At 35.9% G+C, this 20,774-nt stretch overlaps 1 protein-coding gene across 4 annotated transcripts; it reads right to left on the reverse strand.

The window, feature by feature from the left end:
• Positions 1-1,870: 1,870 nt before the first annotated feature.
• On the reverse strand, positions 1,871-19,137 carry LOC141642905 (actin-related protein 4). Of its 4 annotated transcripts, none has more exons than XR_012543527.1 (20): positions 18,861-19,121; positions 18,680-18,771; positions 17,834-18,010; positions 17,458-17,531; positions 16,304-16,384; positions 15,633-15,693; positions 15,487-15,536; positions 15,304-15,358; positions 14,459-14,536; positions 14,325-14,378; positions 13,673-13,726; positions 13,537-13,597; positions 11,311-11,818; positions 9,738-9,804; positions 7,418-7,480; positions 6,978-7,040; positions 5,414-5,476; positions 4,079-4,143; positions 2,657-2,725; positions 1,871-2,235 (listed from the first exon to the last, which is right to left on the reverse strand). XR_012543527.1 is itself a non-coding variant. In XM_074451896.1 (20 exons), exons 1-20 carry the CDS (start codon positions 18,871-18,873, stop codon positions 2,190-2,192), a joined length of 1,338 nt encoding a protein of 445 aa, XP_074307997.1. In that variant the 5' UTR covers positions 18,874-19,137; the 3' UTR covers positions 1,871-2,189. The 4 variants fall into 4 exon arrangements, 3 of the variants coding, with proteins under 3 accessions (XP_074307997.1, XP_074307998.1, XP_074307996.1); XM_074451896.1 differs by having other exon boundaries at positions 11,311-11,362; positions 18,861-19,137; XM_074451897.1 differs by lacking the exon at positions 1,871-2,235 and having other exon boundaries at positions 2,690-2,880; positions 11,311-11,362.
• Positions 19,138-20,774: the final 1,637 nt, after the last annotated feature.

Below are 20,774 nucleotides of genomic sequence, written 5' to 3' on the forward strand. Positions count from 1 at the left end.
AACTCTAACAAACTCAAATTTCGTAACAATTCAGAAATATAGCCATAGAACATGAACAATTCCGTTATTAACACTTTTATTGATAAGAATTTCTTCAAACCCTAATTTCTTTAATGTAAATTAATTTAAATTCGCTCATTTGATATAATATACTTAAAAAAGTTAATAAATTAGAATTACTACTTGATCGGCATGAGAAATAATATCCATAATTGAGTAATTTGACAGATTTGAATAATTTTGTGAGGAAGAGAATTAGAGATCAGAATTTGTTTATTTTGTTTTTAGGTAAGGGTAAGACATGGAAAAGTAATGACAAAAAGTTTATAAAAGAGTAATGTTTGTCCATAGAAGAACAACTACGTTATTGTAATAGAAAGTGTATCGTCATGATTTTTCGTTCTTCCACCCTTCTCAAAATTCACCCTTATATTAAAATTAAGGGAATAATAGTTAAAAACTTATATCCATAATTAAAAAGAATTTGAAAAATGACTTGAGAAATTGAAGAATGTAGATGTAAAAGACAAAAGCATAATGGTCAGGTATTAACAAACTATTTGTCTTATCTTTTCACAAGGGTTATTTAACCCATTTTAATCTTATATCCTTCTTAAGATGCCGATTGATTTTGTAGAGGGGATTTAGAATTAGCCGCTATAAAATGAACCTGAACGAAAGAAAACCATGAACAGTGACAACGGATAGGAAACCAAGGAGTATGAAAAATAAGCGGTAAATCTTGTCCAACCAATAAAAATAAATTCCCAAAAATAAACTCAAATGTTAATTCGAAGGAAATTAACAAGAGTACAAGACCACAAAGGCCACATAACCATTTGAAGCAATAAGCCTCAACACCAAATAATCATGTCTGAAAGTCATGTTTGGGCCCTTATAATGTGGAGGCCCTGTTCCACGACTCAGCCTGCACTTGGTCTAAGCCGTCACCGATAAGACGCGAGCTTTAATTAGCCTTTTAAAGTAAACTAGACACCTGAAGAAACACAGTTTCTGATGCACCTATTCTAAGATGTTGTCTTTTGTTTTTGTTTTCCTCCTTGATCTTAGATTAATCAAGGAGCTTCATAGATTTGAAGCCCTGTTTTCAAAAACTTTTTTTTTTTACTTTCAAACATTATTTTAAATTTTGGTTTTAATTCTTTTAAAGTTTTTTTCTTTATTTATCTTAAATCATCTTAAATCTATAATAATTCAATATTAGATGATTTATTTTGATTAATTTCAATTTTCTTACTTTAAATCGTTCATAACTAAGTATTAGATGATGTGAATTGAGTTCTTGAGTTTAAAATCAGTATTTTCCAATTAAACTTTAGTTTTATTCCCTATTTTGAATTTTCAAATCATTTTTTTTAAATTAAAATTAGATCCCTAATAATCGATATTAGGTGGTTTAGGGTTGATTTCCATACTATTTTAGTTTTTCTTATTTTATTTCAGCAAATCTGATTTCATAAACCGTAACCAAAACAATTGAGCCAAATCCCATATTCCCAACATTAAGCATAATATAATGAATTAGGAGTGATTACACGCTTACTTCGACCCAAGCCAAAAATGAGAATTTTCAAAAACGTTACATCCCAGTCGTTCCCCCGGCCATTCTCGAATCTCTTTGTTTCCAGAGTTTTGAAGTATTCCAGATTTTCAATCATATATGTTGTATCTCCTGCATTCATCTTTCTCTTTGACGATGTTTGATAACCGCACATTCACCATAGGTGAAAAGCCTACATCACTGAACGTATTGATGTTGCCACTCACTTTCGTCACAATCACTTTGATCACGGTACTGTTAGACCTGCCTACTAGAAATTCTTGTAGCAGTTGTATGTAGATGTAAATATCGTACGAATGGCACTCTTACAAAACGATCAAACAAGTTTCTTGACAGTCACTCATGAGACGACTTGCCGGCTGCTACATTTTTCGAGAGTTCCTAAGTCGGTGAGTTTACAAACTCGTTCCACAATTGTCCATTACAGTAAGTGATAAGGTCATAGAAACAGCGAAATACTACTGAGTTTGAAACCCGTCAATCATCAGCAACAAAAGTACCCTAATAATTATCGAATTACAAGGAAATTGTTACCAAATACATCACCTAAGAATTATCTTGCCATGATACACTGATACACTATCCCCAAGGGAGGGGATGGGGTTCATCAAGGACATTTCCTCTGAATATATGAAGCACCATGTTCTTCATACCTGCAACAGGGAAGCGAAGGTTGAAACTGATTATTCACATTGCTTTAAAGGGATGGCCTTACAGGAGGAGACTTGGCCCTTGAAAGTTTGAACACTATGACTAAAGGAGGATACATTCGGATTTGGGTTAGAAGACTCGCTAAATAATACTCCCTCCACTCATCTTTACACTTCTTAGTTTTCCTTTTAGGCTTGAGTTCCTAGTTGGGAATCTTTCCTCTTGTCTTTTATTATTGTGGTCATTATCATTTCCAAACACACACATTCCTCTCCTCAACTTTAATTTTCCACCACAATATTTTGTCAAATTTTTGTGTGCGAGTTATGAAAATATAAACTGAACAGAGGAAGTATTTGGGTAAAGCTTGGAAACTAGACAAGAAACAAAATCTGCAAGAGGAAGAGCAAAAGAGTCTCTTACTCAGACTTGGAGAACCACATCTGCTGGAAAGAACCAAGAGATGCCAATATGCTTCCTCCAATCCAAACACTGCCACAAGTTTTCCGTCATAAGATTAGGCAAACACTAACAGGAAATAAATTTTATTGTAGACATAGTGCTTCAATTACTAACAGCTTGCTTTCAACGCTATTAGAAATGGAGGCTGATGTTTGCTTCCTGGTTTCTTGCAGTTTTGCATGATTCTGGCTCGATTCAGTTTATGGAACAGATTCAGTTTACAGAATAAAGCACCTATGTCACCCTAGTAGGTTAACATAGTCTGTGTGAACTATTCAATCATAAAACAACAATAAGAATTGACAAATTTTCTGTAGTTCTTATGTCCGATATTCGACAGCCAGGCATGAGTAAAACAATTCAAATGAATATGCTGAACTTATATAGCAGTTACCCCCACAAGCTACTTGCAACCATATGGCAGCTCATCCCAACCTCGGTACAAGTGCACAGCTATACAAGTAGACAAGTAGTTCAATCTTTACTAATGCTCGTATCCAGTTCCTCCATTTTCATGCTCTGCCTTCCTAGATTTTCCTCTCAAAGAAACTCCATTACTGACCGACGATTTATCCTTCATCTCACTCGCTGCACCTTCTGATTGTGGTCTGTTTTAGTTTTGGTTTTAAGATTTTAAGATTTTACACCTATGGTTTTGGAGAACTAAGGACTTTGTTCAGCACATTTCAAAGCAAAATTTAAGGAGGTTCTGTTACAAACAGAACGTCCAACAAACTCCTGTATTCTTTTTAATGTGCTGTCTGTACCACATTTGTACAGGAATGGACAAGCTCTTAAAAAGGTCTTGAGGACGATAGGTCACCTGTTCAAATCACCCACCCGATTAAGTTGTGGGACCTTTGTGCCAGTTCACAAGGGAAAAAAATCTTAAAAGTGGAGTGGAGAGGATAGGAAGGATGGTGAGCTATAATTCCTTCAAAAGTGATGAAGTGGGTCTGCGACACCCCTTGGCAGTGTATTGCGCCAAACAACTTTGATGATAAAAAAAATGTGATCCTCTTTTTTTTTAGGCAGAAACTTGCTACAATAAATGAGGATGATCTTCCAAGTTGCTGGTTTCGTGTGGAATTGTGGATCATTCTTAGAGCCATATTCACCATGGGAACCAGAGGCCTCTTATCACTAGCGTGATAATATGAAGTTGTCCAGCAGGCCCACTAATGGGAAATGACTTACAATTGGATCATCATCATCATTATTTTCGAAAGAAATAATGACTTCCAGACAGTTTAACTCGTAATTTATCGAGACATACAAACAGAACAAGCAGGACAGCAAGACACAGACATAACCAGGGTAACAAGGTGTAAGTAGTTGCAGGAGCAGCAAGGAGTCGAAGATTTAGGAAGAAATCAAACTCACCTGAATCGTCTCTCTGTAGCATTTCCACTAGCCAAAACTTTAACCCTAGCAGCTTGAGGAGACTCCTGCAAGGTAAAAGTGGGTTAAGGACAATGTAAGCTTAACACAAAGGCTCTATATAACATTATTGTTGACCATCCATCATCTTAAAAGTGACAAACTGTGATAAATTGATGCCATTATTATACCATTTGTCACCAAGGACATGCAATTAGAGTCAGGACAGTGATAAGAGGTATGTGTTAACCCGCTTATTATTTTAGAGGATAAATCATCCAAAAAACAGATGAAAGAACCAAAGTAGTACCAATAAAATTCTGCAACAGAAATCCTTCCAATAATTTTCCAGTCACCATGTGTGTAAGGTTTCATGTTCTAAACCGCAAAAAGAACACTTGAGAACATGAGAAATTTGATGAAACAGTATGGCTAGACAGAGATGTGACTACTTACTGGACTACTTATAAGACACCAGTGAAATCAGATTACTAGTCAAAGACTCAAGGTATAGAACCGCTTTTATCAAAACTGGCACTGATCTCATCTGACGTCAACTTTCATCATTGATTTCACCAAATATATACAACAATACAAAGAAAATTTGCCATGTTTAGTTTATCAAACCTTTTCTAACGGGACATCAGAAAAAATTGGAACAGTACAATAGAAGAGTAGCATGGCCCCTACGCTACGCAAGGATTATCCGCATAAATTGAGAAATGATGCGCATTTCTGACAAAGAAAATCCAAAAACAACTATTGCTATATCAATATTTTTAAGAAGTTGTAATTATTATAACTACGTAAAAATAGCGGTCAAAGTTGACATCATTTGACGACTAAAGTCGATTGGGGACAATATAGATGTGATTGAGAGTATTTACACCAAATGACTTCAAAACAACTGAAACATTTATTTCCTTTTTTGGCAAGGAGTTACCACCATCATTGACTTTGTTAACGTTACTACGCCCTTCCTCAAAATGTGAAAGTAAGCCTCACACAGTCACACGTGTAAATATGAGTTGTGGCAGTGGCAGCAGCCGCTCAATTGTGCAGCGGCCTAAAAAATTGTATGCCTAAGGGAGAGTACCAATAATATACACAGGAAAATGAGTATCGATCTATTGTTAGCTCCCAATAACGCTTATGGTGAGGCTACTAGCTATAGTCATCAGTGCCCATCTTGCTAACTTCATTGGCAGTCTGAGCTTTACTAAAACTGTCATGGGATAACACACTGATGGGTTTTAATATATCAGCATATAGGGATACTAGATGATACATACAAGGCAATGCAAAAGATGAACGAAGAATAATTCAAAGTAAGCCTACCTCGAGAAGATCTTTTTCAAGACGTTCTTTCAATTGCTGCATCGATGCTGTACCACCAGCAAGCTACGAATTGTGAAAGAAAGGTAAGCACATATGAAGTCCAAATTCTTTCACCTGTTGCTTATGTAGAGATAGTGCCATACAATTGACGATCATATAAATGCAACTCATAAATGTGTAGGCCAAACAAACACAATCCAGTTCATGGCCATGGATAGAGCCATGGTTTAAAATCGTGATTAACGGTGTCCTAGAATCGTCCTCGACTCAGCCGTCGCGCTCCAAGTCGCGGTTATCGCGGTGATGTTTATTTTACAAGCTTTTGTAGATAATTTATCATTTATTGATTACTTCATATAAAGTTAGGATAAATTCTATTTAGAATAATTAATTTGACCAATGTTATACAATTTTCAAGAGCTTTTCATTCCAAAGTGCGGTCAGTATAACTATAAATTATGCTTCGTTCATCTCGGGTTCATCGAGAGGTCGTATCGGGGCTGAGTTGGCCGACACACGTTATATATCAGTCGCCACGGTATTTTCCTATTTTTAATATACTCGATACATCTTGGGAATTGGGATATCTCGTATCAGCACCTTTGACCGATACAAAAATTATGCACTTGCTACTAGAATGTCTCTTTTCCCGATAAAGTTAGCAAAAGCCACCGAGAACGGATAACATGATTGCTCCAAACGGCAGTAAACCAAGCCAGACGGCAAAACAACATCAACATCAGAGCCTTAATCCCAAAATGATTTGGGGTAGGCTGATTACAAGGTTGAGCTAAAAAGACGACCATACATCAAGCAACTAAGACAAAGAAGACAACCACAAATCAATCAACTAAGACAAAGCAGACGTCCAAGTAAGCAGTCTCAACGATAGCTCCTACGATAACCAGTTCATCTTTGTCGTTTTGACCAAAAGAATCAGATTCGCCCATCACGCAATTTCATGAATACTTTGTCACCTTTTTCGATTTCTAACACATTTTATCCATATGCTTTTAGAGGATTCTGAATACACTTTTTCATATTAAAACTCTGCATCTTTTGAAACTCGTAACTTCTATCGAAAACATATCTTCAGAGCATTTATACCCAATTAAGTCGTTAGATTCATAGAAAGAGTATGGATAACTACTTTATTTGCATAAAACGAAATGATACCTTCACTACAAGGATAACTAACCAGAAATTATATATCAACAGCAGGACACTTCCTCTTTTCCTCTTGAAAGTAAACCAGGTAAACGCAGGTCAAAATGACTTAGCTGTTTTGCTTACAAGTACGTAAAGTACCACGCCGGAAAACATGGTGTAGCCTATATATGACTAGTGCTTTCGTTTTTCAGTAGTGATTCCTCATTAAAACAGAATGGGAAGTAGCCTCGCAGATTGAAATTAAAACAATTACTTCCATAAATACTTGCTCATTCAAGCAAGTAGATCCAAATGCAAAACTATAAAGGGATTCAACATCGAACTAGAACTACACTTGCATGTAAGCTGTTCGATTCTGATACCTAGTAAAGAAAAAAGGGAAACAGAGCTTTACCAGTATGCTACTAAAGAGTTCTCTTCGTATGTCAGGATCACACTTATTGATGCTTTCAATAACCTACATCAAGTATGGAATGAAAACAATTAATGAAGACTCAACAGAGGTAAACCTAGCAAAGATAAATCAACTGTTTTTTAACAACGCCTCTATTTAATGTCTATTGTTTAACAAAACATAAAGCGTAAAGCCTATAACTTCTAACACCCCGCTAAAGACAAAACCTCTTAATAGAATATTAGGGAACTGTCATGCAACTTCAGGTGATAATACAATTATACAAGTAAAAAATTTACAATGATGGTTCCACAAAAGATGTCCTGTCGTTTTCCTATTTCTCTATGTTAGCCGACAAGGTTTTCTTGCTGTCATATACTTGTTTATAACATCAGTGAAGATATAGTAACAAGAAATGGGCCTCAAGAGATAAACACTACCATCTGTGGCAGTCCACGAGCTGATGCAGCAATATCAATGTAGCTTTCCATGCCTGGAATAGTCTGCCGAGATATAAATAGAAACAGGTGAAAAGACAGTTACTGATGATGATTACAGCATCACAGAAACATATAGCACAAGAGCATCAAGAAGGTCTATAGGACATCCTCTACAGAATTCAAAACATTGTAAATTTGCATGAGAAAAGTACAGACGAAAAGAGATTTCTAGACAAATGGCAATGATTTTTATCCAAGCAAACACGGACTTCTAACTTTTTACTGGATCTGTTAATTTGATGTCAATGCAAGCCTATTTATGCCTATTTAGTTTCCAGATAGCTCTCTCATCTTCCAATCAGAGAAAGGAATCTAATCTACAAATACGAAAGTGAGTTCTATCGCATGACTCATGAGTCACTATATAATAAAGACTCATTAACAGTATCTTTTTTACCTAGAAACAACTCCTCAAAAGAGGGGAGTTTAAGTTACATGCTTTTAACTTCATTACCTAAAAAATAGAAGTTTACATCTAAGGGATCACTTTAATCAGACGTGCTAATCAGAGGACAGTTTACACTTAGAGAATTGCACAAAAATTAAGTACTGAACTATTATTCAATAGGGAAAGTACAGTTAATAAAAGAAAGTGAGCGAAAGAGGAGAGTAATTAAAGAGCTTAGCTATCACAAAGTGACCTTGGGTATTTAACACCACAAACATTTAGTTTAAAGTTAGAAAACATGTCAAAAATAAATAAGTTTATAGTAACACACTATCTATTACCCTTAACAATTTGTAAGGCCCCGGTGTCTAAAGATAGAGTCAATTTGCAAGGCCCTGCCACCCAAGTGTCTAAAGATAGAACTCTATCTTCTTATCATTCTGTCATTCTACTCTACATTTTATATGGTTTAAACTGTTTTAAGTTTCCTATAGTACATATGATATATGACAATTTGAGTAGGACAACCCCATTTTGTTTTGTGACTGTGGCCTTGTTTGAATACCAAAAATGGAGGGAAAGGAAAGGGAGGGGGAAAGAGGGAAAAAAGGAAGGGGAGGGGAGGGAGAATAGGGAGCAGAGTTGTCCCTCCAATTCTTTCAATTGTTGGAGGGAAAATAATTTGGCTTGGAGGAGGGAAATAGAGGGATCCATTTTCCCTCCCTTCCAAATCCCTCCACCTCCACATTGCTATCCAAATCCCTCCCCTCCCTTTCCCTTCAAATCCACCAATCCATGAGGGTCTACTGTTGTGATAGTGGGTAGAGCATAGGGGTGTTCATGGTTAACCGGACCGAAAAACTAAAAAGCCCATATTTTTAAGGTCCAATTAACCGAATCGAAAAGTCAATCCGGTTCGGTTAACCGAACCGATTTTTCTAAGCCTGAACCTATTCGGTTCACACTTATAAAAATTCAGTGAACCGAACTGAACCTAAAATTTGAGGCCCGTTAAAAATTTGGGTTTGTCCAAGATAAAATGAGATTAAAAGCCCTAACTTATCTCCTTGTTCATCAATTATCCCTCGGTCCCTCACACAATACTCATATTTCCCTCATGCTCATCTCACCCACAACTCACAAACTCCGGCCTCCAGTCTCCTTGTGGCTGTCATTTCGCCCTTCCTGCTGCCGCAACCGCCACCCTCTGGACCCTCCATCAAGTGTTTGTTTTCTTTTTCGTTATTCCCTGCCCGCTGATGGGTTCTACCGTCAACCATCCTCCGACCATTCAGCTCGCTGTTGGGCCACACCTTAATTGCAAATTTTGATGGGTTCCGTTTACATCAACCACCGATAATCAATCTAAGCACTTATTGAAGTGGGCAAGGCACTCAAAATGTTGTTTCCCTTCAAATAGATCTGGCTAATAACTTCAAAGTATGTATATAAATATCATCTTTTAGAAATTTCTACATTTGTTGTATCACTTTATCTTTTTTACTCTCAAATCCATGGATGTTTGTACAAATGAATGGAAAATTAGGTATTCTGTGTTGTTTTAGCAATAATATAGCCGAGGTGTCTTTGCTAAAACGGTTCTAGGAGACCCAGTTCAACCGGGTGAACGAACCGTGAAAAACCAATAAGAATGGTTCGGTGACGGTTCAGCATTTACTCAAACCAGTAAACCGGTTTATTTTTCCAGTTCGGTTCATCGAACCGAATATGAACACCCCTAATAGAGCATGAAAGCATAAAAAAACAATTAAGGAATAAGGCAACAGTGCACACATAAAAATAGAGCTGATCATAAATGAAAGTGCAGAAGAGCTTTAGAGATAGAAATAAACTAACTAAAAGTGAACTCACTTGAACCAGTGAGGGGTTGAATAAAACATCGGGAGTCTTGAACCTGTCAGCTCCAATTTCAATTGTTCTGGGGCATTATTTACAACTAATTAGAATGAACGACAATTGTTATTTATCAAAAGATCGAGGGAGTATGCAATTTACAAATCAAAGAACAATTACACAGAAATTAACACCAAAGTATTTATCCCAGACAGAAGCCTCGGTGCCCAAAGAAATGGTACAAAATTGTTCTATCAGTAACAATAAAAGTTGCAAGGCTGCGATTAGTGATGCACTAAATAAAAGCATTATAACTGGTCACAGCCGCAACACGCTGCAGCCATAACTTTAGAAACTTCATGAAATGTGTTACTTATTCACTTATTAGACATGTGATGTGCAACCAAAGTCAAATGTTAAAGTAACATAGCTGAGAAGAATGGTATAGAAATGTTGCAGTACCAGTTGTGTGGACTGTGGACACAGTATTGGGATCCGGATAAGATGTTAAAGGTCATGGCCATAGGGCCAGAAATTTCTGGAAGATTTACTAAACATGTTATTAGTTCACCTCTTAATATCAGCAGTTCTATCTTCTTTCTCATGACCTATTTTTTCACAATACATGATACACTGTTTGCAAATCTTCCCATTTACCAACCTTTCTTTCGAAAACAAACATAAAAGTATAAAATAAGTCACAGAAATATAGATAGTATTAGAAATATCGCCATGTGGGCCTATGTATTGAAAATAACGTAGCAGTGATCATGTAATGTATCAGAGACTTTTTCCTATGCTCAGATGTAATTTGGAAAAGAGAAGGCAACGTTTAACTAACATTATTTCTCTTTCGCATTTTAACACTCCGTGGTCCTGGTTTTAACTTCGTTAATCGGCCTAGCTGATGCATGTGACAACTTTTCTGAATGTACCAGTGCACAGTAAAAGACGAGTTGGTACTTGGTACAACAACATTTTAAGCATAGTGAGGTAGGGCCGTAGACCTGGCAAATCGGGTCAACGGGTCTGGTTCGGGTTGGGCCAATTCGGGTCGGCCATTTCGGGTTTCTGAAATATTCGGGTTAGTTCAGGTAGGGTCGGGTCATTTCGGGTTTACGGGTTTGTTGGTCGGGTTGTTTCGGGTCAAGCGGATCGGGTCATTTCAGGTCGGGTCATTTTCGGGTCAATGATTAAGAAGGAAAAGGCATTTCAAGTCTTTTGGGGCCAATTAAAGTTATGTTTTGTCGGGTCATTTTCGGGTTGGGTAGTTTCGGGTCCAGTCATTTCGAGTCGGGTTAATACGGGTCTATGAAAGCTCGGGTCATTTTAGGGTCGGGTCGGGTTAATTCGGGTTTCGGGTGTCATTCGGGTGGGGTCAATTTCGGGTCTCGGGTCGGGTTGGTTTTGCCAGTTCTAGGTAGTAGGTAGGGGGGCGGATGTATGTAATGCTACCTAGAGCTAATAAACATTTAGAGGTTGTTTTCGGATGACCCATGATGAAAATGTTGTCGAGAATCACATTGACTGACAGCTCTTTCACAATTAGAGGAAGAGAAAAAAATTTAATGATACAGAACCAAGTACTTACTGTCCATCAGGAAGTTCATATGCTGTCATAGGAATGTTGGAATACGAAGTTTCTGTCAAATAATAATTAAAAAAAAAATATATTTATTGTTAAATATATCCTCATTAGTACGAGTATTTGACAGCAACGATGAAAGAGAGTCTCCCTCGTTTATGCAGCATGGATACCAAACCGAAGTGAAATTGAACAAAAAAACACGTATCCAAATCATAAAAACAGCCAGAATAGGGGTAATAAACTATGTTACTCGGACGTGGGTAGGACACTCAGACACTTCATTTTAGACCGAAAACGTGATTTTTTTTCCATAATATAGACAAATCCGACACTTGGACACGCACCCGTGTCGGATACTTCTAACCGAGTCCGAGCAACATAGATAAAGCTTTCCAATAACACAATTACACAAAAGACTGCAAACATATAGCTTAACTGTCAGCGAAGGACGCTTTTACAGAACGCGGGCTTACAGAAGGCGGGCAACATGGTTCGCAATGTCTCGGCAAAACTGTAACGAGAGGAAAAGGATAAAGGGTTTCTTATACATTACATTGTATGAGCTTTTTTATTGAATCTTGGAAGAAAAAAACATTGGAAAAATGTGTGCAACATTAACCCAGTGCCTCAAGGGCTCCCGCAAATTGAGTAGTAAAGGGGGAGAGGTCGCGCAGCCTTACCCAGTGCTAGCAACACAGAGAGACTATTTTGTTAAGAACTACCCAAGATGGAAACTGCGTCAAGAACTGTATCAAACAATTATTTATTTACAATAAAAATAAAAATAAAGATAAAAAAGGGAGAAAGAGGAGGAGGAGAAGCAAGCCAATTTAGTGAGCCATTTGCTTTATTCCATCATAATCTGGAACCAAAGAATAACAACTCTTTGATTCCATCGGAATTTGGAAAAAATTGTACAATTGCAACCAAAAGGATAAAATAAGTGTCTTGACTCTGGAAAAGAAAAATAATCTAATATCAACCATGATTATTTGATATTTATGAATGTCTACTCACTCTGTGTAAGGACTGATTTATATCTGATGAGCCCTATAAAACTTGTGTTAGGACTGATTTCTATCTGATGAGTCACCAATATTTGAACAAAACATCAGTACATAGATATAGCTTCATACAGTATGATAGATCAACAAAAAGTTTATCCGGAACGTATCTTGGCCCTTTTACACTATAATATCCCAATTGGATAATGTCTATATTACATGTAAATCTTACAGCTCAGTAATCAGCGCACTAGAGAAGCAATTTCTATTACAGTATATAATTATATATTACTCCCTCAATTTCATTTTATACCCCCAATCTTCAAAATCCTCCTAGTAAAAAAGAAGGAAATGGAGCTAAATGAGTAAAATGGATGAAGAAAATCAGTATGTTTACGATGCCCATGTAGCCACAAGCCACCCACATATTCTAGGTGCTTCCGATGAAAGACAAAACAGACACCTCCAAAGAAAGATCCGAAAAGGAAAAGAAGAGGGAAAAAATTTAGAGAAAAGGCTTGACCAACCAAAACAATTATCATTTGAAAGCACAGAAGATAAAGAAAACATTAGGCCAGCACCTCAAGTGATCTTGCCGCCTGCAGATGGCGTGGAAAGGGAGGGGTCTATAATCGCTCTTGCCCCTGTGTTAATTACACATAAAGGTTGTTTCTGGAAAACTAATTGCTTCGTGATTTGCATCAAAAGACTGCTACTTCAAATTAGAACAAAAAAAAATGCTGCAAGTTAAGCAAGCCATTTTGCTTTATTTCATCATAATCTAAAAGCAAAGAAAAGTGTCTTTAGCTTCATTGAAAATTGAAATCCAAGACAGATGTGAAAATGGAATATGAGGAACATGCCAATCATCACATAGATAGATCAGAGGATAATACACGGTTATTTCTCAATGGTTCGATTCTCCAGAGCAAAAGAAGAGTAGCCCTAAATAGAGAACATGACAGCATAAGCGACAAAGTAATGTCAATCTTTTTTTATACTGACAAAAAATTATGTGAATTCATCCTCTTTTTTTAATCCTAATCACAGAGAACACAGGTGACTTAATATTGGGGAGGAATAAAAAAATGTACAATAGAAATCAGACAGCAATTATTGCAAATTCCCACCTACCACATGGAATACAATGTCTATACTGCATGAATACATCTCATGATTCTCAAAATAAGCAGAAACAGTTAGAGACATTTCAAGAAACACAAACCATCGTATGGTATATCAGGTGCTCGGCATACGCATTCCTTGATGTCACTAGCAATAACTCTCTGTACAAAGGGAGAGAGCTTAACATGGTTCAAATTTTGACAACGAACAAAAAATAAAGTATATCTTCAGTATACCTGACAGTACAGCCTGTAACTCTCCGTGGTGTTTGGAAAGTCAAGATCAACAGTCTACGAGAGTATTAAAGAGGGAAAACTATTAACTATATGAGGAAGGAAAAAAGGGATACTGTTAACAGAAAAATATTCAATTTGCCACAGTTAATCTCTTCAGAAGCAAAGACATATCATAGCTTGAAAATTGAATGCCTGTTCTTCCACTATCGAAAAGATCTAGCAGTAAAAGATAACATGCAAGTAATTTGCATCATATCTGCGAAACTCTAGAAAAAGTGATTGCCTCTGCGAGTATAAACAGTAATGAGGTTGTTGTAGCTAAGGAAATATAAAATGAACCTGCCATTAAGAAATTGGCTTTGTCAATCAGCTAATACACTACAGTATACGTGAAGCTATCAAGCACGCATGCTAACAATGTAATCGGAAAGTTACAGTAGCCATTTAGAGGTAAGTTAATTGAACCCATATTAACTCACATGGATTTAATTCAATTTCAAAAATCTGTGGGGATTTTGAGAGAAGTAGTGAATTTAAGTGGATGGAGGGCTAAGAGCAACATATTAAATAAGCACTTAGATGCAAAATGCACTAGGAGATTCTTCAAGGCAGAACAAGATATTGATCAGCCATAATATATAATATGCCATACCTGAAATTGTCCGGACCCTATCTCCTTTCTTTTAAAGGAATACCTGGGTTTAATCTGTGAAATTAAACAAAAGATCAGCAAACAGCAGCACTTGAAGCACATAAGAGAACAAACTCAATTGCTTTGTAACTTACAGTGATGCCTTTACTTTCCAAGCTTTTGGTTAAACAATCAGTCAGAAATTCACCCCCAATTGGTGAAGACAAGACCGCCTGAAACATGTGATCGACGACACCATAAAACGAAAAGCAATACAACTCCTTGTTGGACTTCTTCAATGAAATATAGTTCTAAATGAAAAAAAATCTTGAGTGTGGCAATTTTGTGTTTCAGAATTTTTATTACTTTTTGAGGTTATCAAGCAGTACAACAACATTATAAAGCAGCAGAACAATTATCAGCATTGGAGAGAAAGTGAGCGTGGGTCACTTTATCTCTCCATCATCAGGTAGCCTGTTTACTGTTGCATGAGGAGCAATGTTTCTGTCCACACGCTGAAACTAAGCGACATTAGCTATATTTTTCGTCCCATACATTTTATGGACATATTCATTGTTTGAATATGTTTGGGGCCTGGTTGCCTTTTTAGTTTCTCTTTAAAGATTGAACCGAGGGCTCCGGTGCTTTCAAAGGATTATCTAATCACTTGAGCTCTCTTTAAAGATACAATTGACTCCTTGTTCTCCAACTCTATCATATTTTTTAAAAATTTGATATTTTTCTATAGAAGAGAAGGCAGTGTATAAATTTTAAATCTATACGATAATAATTATAGTAATTTTAAAAAGCAGAACATCCAGGCTCGGAAATAAAAAATTAAATTGTACACGATCGAGGACAGTAAGACTCCGTTGTCACTAACATGAAAGGAAATCAAATGACAAGAAGTTGTCATTGTAGACCATACTGCAGTCTCTAGGTAACTTAAAAACAATATAAAACATGTATTTAGTAAGAACTTCAAAAAGTAATGATATACCTTTTGGAGAACATAACCATCATGTACTGGGGCTACAGTGGTTGAACCTCCTCCACTGAAAAGGAAATAATTAGCTATTGACTACAACTAGTGTGAACTGAAGTAATGTAACAAGCATCCTACGGTGTAAGCAATTTGACGAAAACATGAGGAACCTTTTGACAGTAATAGGGATGTCCCTACCTGTCAACCACTAAAGAGGTCGCGCGTCCTGACGCAAATGAAGTAAGAACCTAGAAACAAAATTATAATTACATCAAGCAGACTATATTCTCACAAAGATTGTTACACAATCCTTATAGAAAGGTTTCTGACTGTAAGAGACATACTGCATTTTTGGCTAGAAACAATGCTGGCACTTTGTATTTTTCAAACATCAGCTCTGCAGCCCTGCCAACTCATGCCAAGTTAGAACCTTAATTTCACATTATATTCAACATATACAGAGGCTTTAATCAGATAACAGAGCTCAAGGATGTCACCTTAATTGCAAATAAAGGTTATTCCAGAAAACAAAGTGTACAAACATATAAAGGTTATTCTAGAAAACAAAGTATTGGGGTGTAAAAGCAAGCAGAAGTTACCATCATCACAAACAAAGATGATTGGACAACACGGAAAAAGAAAAGTAACCCAGAATATATAAACACACCTTACACTGTTACTACACTTTCTTATCTAAAAGATTCTTTTACTAAGATCACCAAACAAAAAGTACTTCCTTTGTTTCATTTGATTGCTAACATTTTTCAAAATCCCGCTCACATATTTTGAAAAGCATATACAATCACATGGAACAGGGCAAGTATTATTTTTGTGATAAAAAAATTTGTTTTCTTGAAGTTATTGTCAAATGTCAGGGAACGTACACTGTTGCGCTGCAAGTGTTTAGTTTGCTTTTATATTCTTCCTTTTCTATTAACAGTTTCTTACAGTTCAAGATGTTTGCAATCAGTAACAGGTATATTAGTTAATACTATAATGGCAAAGTCAAGGTCACCTTTCTCTTTGTTGTTGAGTATTGAAAGACGGCTCTGCAAGTAACATGGGATGCTCTTTCGGATCAACCAATAGGCACTCCCTGAAAGAGGTAGATCAAATAAATCTCTAAGAGGCTTTACTAATCACCTTGGTTCCGAAGTAAATAGGGGGCAGGAGATGACGAAATGAAAAATACTGTGTTTACATGAAAGAAGAGTGAGCTCTAGTAACAGATACCACTGTTCTTGACATGCTAAAGTATCTATAACAACATGGGTGGTCCACAAACCCTTCACTTCTCACATAAATATATGAAATGGCATTAAATTCCTTGAAGGCTTGACATATGTCTACACACTAAATTAGAGAGGTTTTATTATAACGATCATTGTTAAAGAGTATGCCGTATGGAAAAATATACAGGATTTTCAAAAGAGCTCAGACGATTAAGGCCACGACAAATATTTGAATTACAAAGAATTTGTTGTCGTAATTAACAGTTACACAATCCAATAAACTACATAAGCTGGATGTAAGTTAAACTCTTGTCGTGCCTCTCTCTCCCCTTTAAAACTCTTATTTTCAACACACACACAATCTTAGTTTGAGAAGGCGCAAGGCGCACTGAGGCGATGGGGTCCCAAGGGGCTAGGGCGCAAAGCGCGAGGCGAAGGCGCACGCTTTTGCACACGAGGCGCACTGATTTTTCAAAAGAACGTCCATATTTGACAATCAAATTTTGTGCGAGAATAGTCCTTTTTTTTGTTTTGAAGAGGGCCAACATGTTTTTAAAAGTGAAAATTAAGGATAAGGGGAAGAAAAGAAGGGTAAAATAAAAGAATTTTGAAAAAAAATATGGAATTGCACACTAATGCGCCTCATGTGCGCCTTGGGTGCGCCTCACTAGTTGCGCCTTGTGCGCCTCATGCGCCTTAGCCCTTAGATGCGCCTTTTGCACTCCATGCGCCTCAGAGTGTCTGGCGATCTGGTTGGCGCCTCACTGCGCCTTGCGCTTAGGCGCTTTTTTAAACTAAGCACACAATGTGAGGTGAGGTACCTATTATAAGTCATAACTCAGCACTCCTTCCTATTTTCAAATTGTGATAAACAATGCGAGGTGAGGTACCTATCGTAAGTAGAAGGCATGAAAAATATGCTAGATAATAGGATAACCTGAAAGCATGGTGCCATATACTGTCAACAATATCCCAGTCTGCAACAGCTCCATCTTTAAACGGAGACAAGACCTGAAGAGTAATAAAATAAAAATATAAGCCACATGAATGGTAATTGACAATTTGAAACCTCTCTTAACTATATAAATATATGAGTGAGAAAAAGAGAGGCACAACATGGTAGATGATACACACCGAAAAATCCATGTTTTTCCTCATGTTATAAAATTAACGAATGGCGTCAAATGGAAAGAAAACGACAGATGAACTCATTCTACCGCGTTAGTACTCCATATTTTGTCTCATTTCTTTTTGTGCCATCCAAATATCAGTATTGTTAACTACAGGCAAAGATTTACGAGGTCGTCCATTACCTCCATATTATCACGACGGAATCCTAATGATTGTGATCCAACATATAACTTGCGCCTGCTTTTTCCTTTCTCTGAATCCAAGGTTTTCACTGTATTGTTAGATTCGGGAGCTGAACCCAAGTTCTTTTCAGGATTTTCAGGCTCATCAACGTCCATTTGGTCAATTGATCCAACGACCTTAATGAATCATATGAAAAGTGTTATTAAATAGAAGATCAAAAGTTTAGCCTACATAGAGACAACAAGCAGGAACAAAAAAAAATAGGTCTACACGTAATGAAATACGAAGTAATGAAATTATAAATAATATAATAAGTTGCATGCATATGTATGGAAGATTAAGAAAAGCATACTAAACAAGATAGAACCAAAATTGTTGTAAAAGAAGCTAAATTACTACGTGTTGCTACTACATCGGAATATGGAAGACTTTATACAAGAGCGCATTTAAGAATAGCAAAAGCAGAGGTAACCGAAATGAGAGCCGAACATCTGGGATGCTCCCAAATTCTATAAAGACAGCTTTTGCTATTTATAAAAGGTAACTGAGCGGTTTGAGCCTACATAAATTCACAAAACTAGCAACAATTTCATCACAAACCAATCAAACAGAGCAACCACTGCCGGAAATTCAACTAATTTTCTCGAATTCAGAGTAAACGAGACGTGATTCAACAACGTAATAGCATTGGTATTCTGTCAAAACCGCCTGACCTGGAGCAACCCATATAACAGAAAGAGGCGCTGATTATAAAGCGCGGTGGCACGACATGATAACAAAACAGAATCTGGTATGTGAATTAAAAAGACAGCATTATAATCGATGAATTAAAGGAAGAAGAATACCGAAGGAAAGACGGCCTTAGGAGCATCTTCACCGGCATAGCCAGCCTTACAAGTGTGAGAACCCAAGTCAATTACAATTGCCGATACTTCATCTGTTCGGTTTCACCACCAAAATTAAATATCATAATAATAATAATAATTTAATTGAAAAAAAGAACAAGGAATTAGTGTGGAAAATTACCTCCACCATACATGATTATGGAACACAGGGTAGTAAAACCCTACAGGTTAAGTCAAGTTTTACTGATTTAGGGTTTTAGGGTTACCGATATATATGAATTTGAATTATTATTATATATGTGAAAAGAAAAGAGAAAGAGAAGGAGGAGGAGAAGGAGAGATTCAATCTGCGGTATTCTGGCACAAAACCCTATATCAAACTCAACAACTCAAGGAGTCAAGGACTCACTCTCACTTGCGGAGTATTTCTCATTTCGCTTCTAAGGCCCTGTTCTTTTGAATAGGGATGTCAGCGGGATGGGTACAAGTGGGTACCGCCCCGCACCCGCCTCAGTTGGGGAGGGGGATGGATAGAGCTTTGGCGAGTGGTGAGGCGGGTGCGGGTACAAAAATTGTATCCATCATGGGTCATGGGGCGGGGATGGATTTCGCATCTTACCCACCTAATACCCGCCTACCCACCAATCATTAAAACAATTAGTAGGATTATGATAATTTTATAAATCTTATTTAGTTATAATTAAGATATAATGATAATAATAGCTATTTTATAAAGGCTTTTACTAATTTATTTGGTGAAAAATTATAAAGAAAAATTCAAAAAAACGGATATTAATAGTGATTAAACCAACTTTTACGAAAAAAATTATTGAATAAAATTATGGTGTAGTGGGTTAATAGGTAAGCCGGGCGGGTACGGTTTTATATTTTTACCCGTTGGGGCGGGGAGGTTTTGGAAATTTGTACCCGCCACAGGTGGTGGGGCAGGGATGGGTACGAGTTTATCTTGGTGGGTACGGGTACGGGGGAGCCTATATCCAGCACCGCCTCGCCCCAATGACATCCCTACTTTTGAAGTTCTAATAAGTTCAGTTCAGTTTAGTTCGGCTCCATTAAATTCAGTTGAGTTCAGTTCAGTTCAATTTAGTTTAGTTTAGTTCAATTCTTTTCAAATCAGTTCAGATTAGTTTATTTCAACATTAATATTCTTATTCTTATTTTATATTCTTATTGATATCATTATTATTACATTAATTTATTTACTATTGTTATTGTTATTATTATATTATTATATTATTTTTATATTTATTATTTTACTATTATATCTATTATTAATTAATTCGTATTTTTTCTATTATTATATTTATATTTAATATATTTATTATATTATTATGATTAATGAGAATATTAGTAGTATTGATATTTATTATTATTATTATTATTATTATTATTATTATTATTATTATTGTTATTGTTATTATTATTATTATTATATTCATTATTATTAATATTATTCATAACATATTTATTAATATTATTATATTTAATATTACAATATTAATAAGTTATTATATTAGACCTATTATTATTATTATTATTATATTATTTATTATAATAATGTTATCATTTATATTACTAATATATTATATTTATTATATTTATTATTATATTACTATTTTATGTTTTATATATCTTATTAGATTATTATTATTATTATTATATTAATATACTGTTATTATTATTATTAATGAATATTGTTATTATAATATTTATTATTATTATATTGGTATTATTGTTATTATTATTAGTACAATCTTTTTATTATTATTTTCGTTCAGTTCAATTTAGATAAGTTCAGTTAAGTTCAGGCAATTTCACTCCAAAAGAACAAGGCCTAACTTTCTTTTTCATCTGTCTTTGCTCAATTTTTAATTTTTAATTTTTAATTTTAATTTTACAAGACAAAAATATGGGCCTAAACCGAAACGTAAAAAGGGTTTTACACCTGGCAAAGGGTCAACCGGGTTTGATTCAGTCGGATTAATTCAGGCCAATTTCGGGTTTATAGGCTTTGGGTAGGGTTTGATTTCGGGTCATTTCTGGATCAACTATATTGTGGATAATTAGTATGCAA

This window comes from Silene latifolia, chromosome 2, assembly GCF_048544455.1.
Source record: "Silene latifolia isolate original U9 population chromosome 2, ASM4854445v1, whole genome shotgun sequence".
Lineage (NCBI taxonomy): Eukaryota > Viridiplantae > Streptophyta > Magnoliopsida > Caryophyllales > Caryophyllaceae > Silene > Silene latifolia.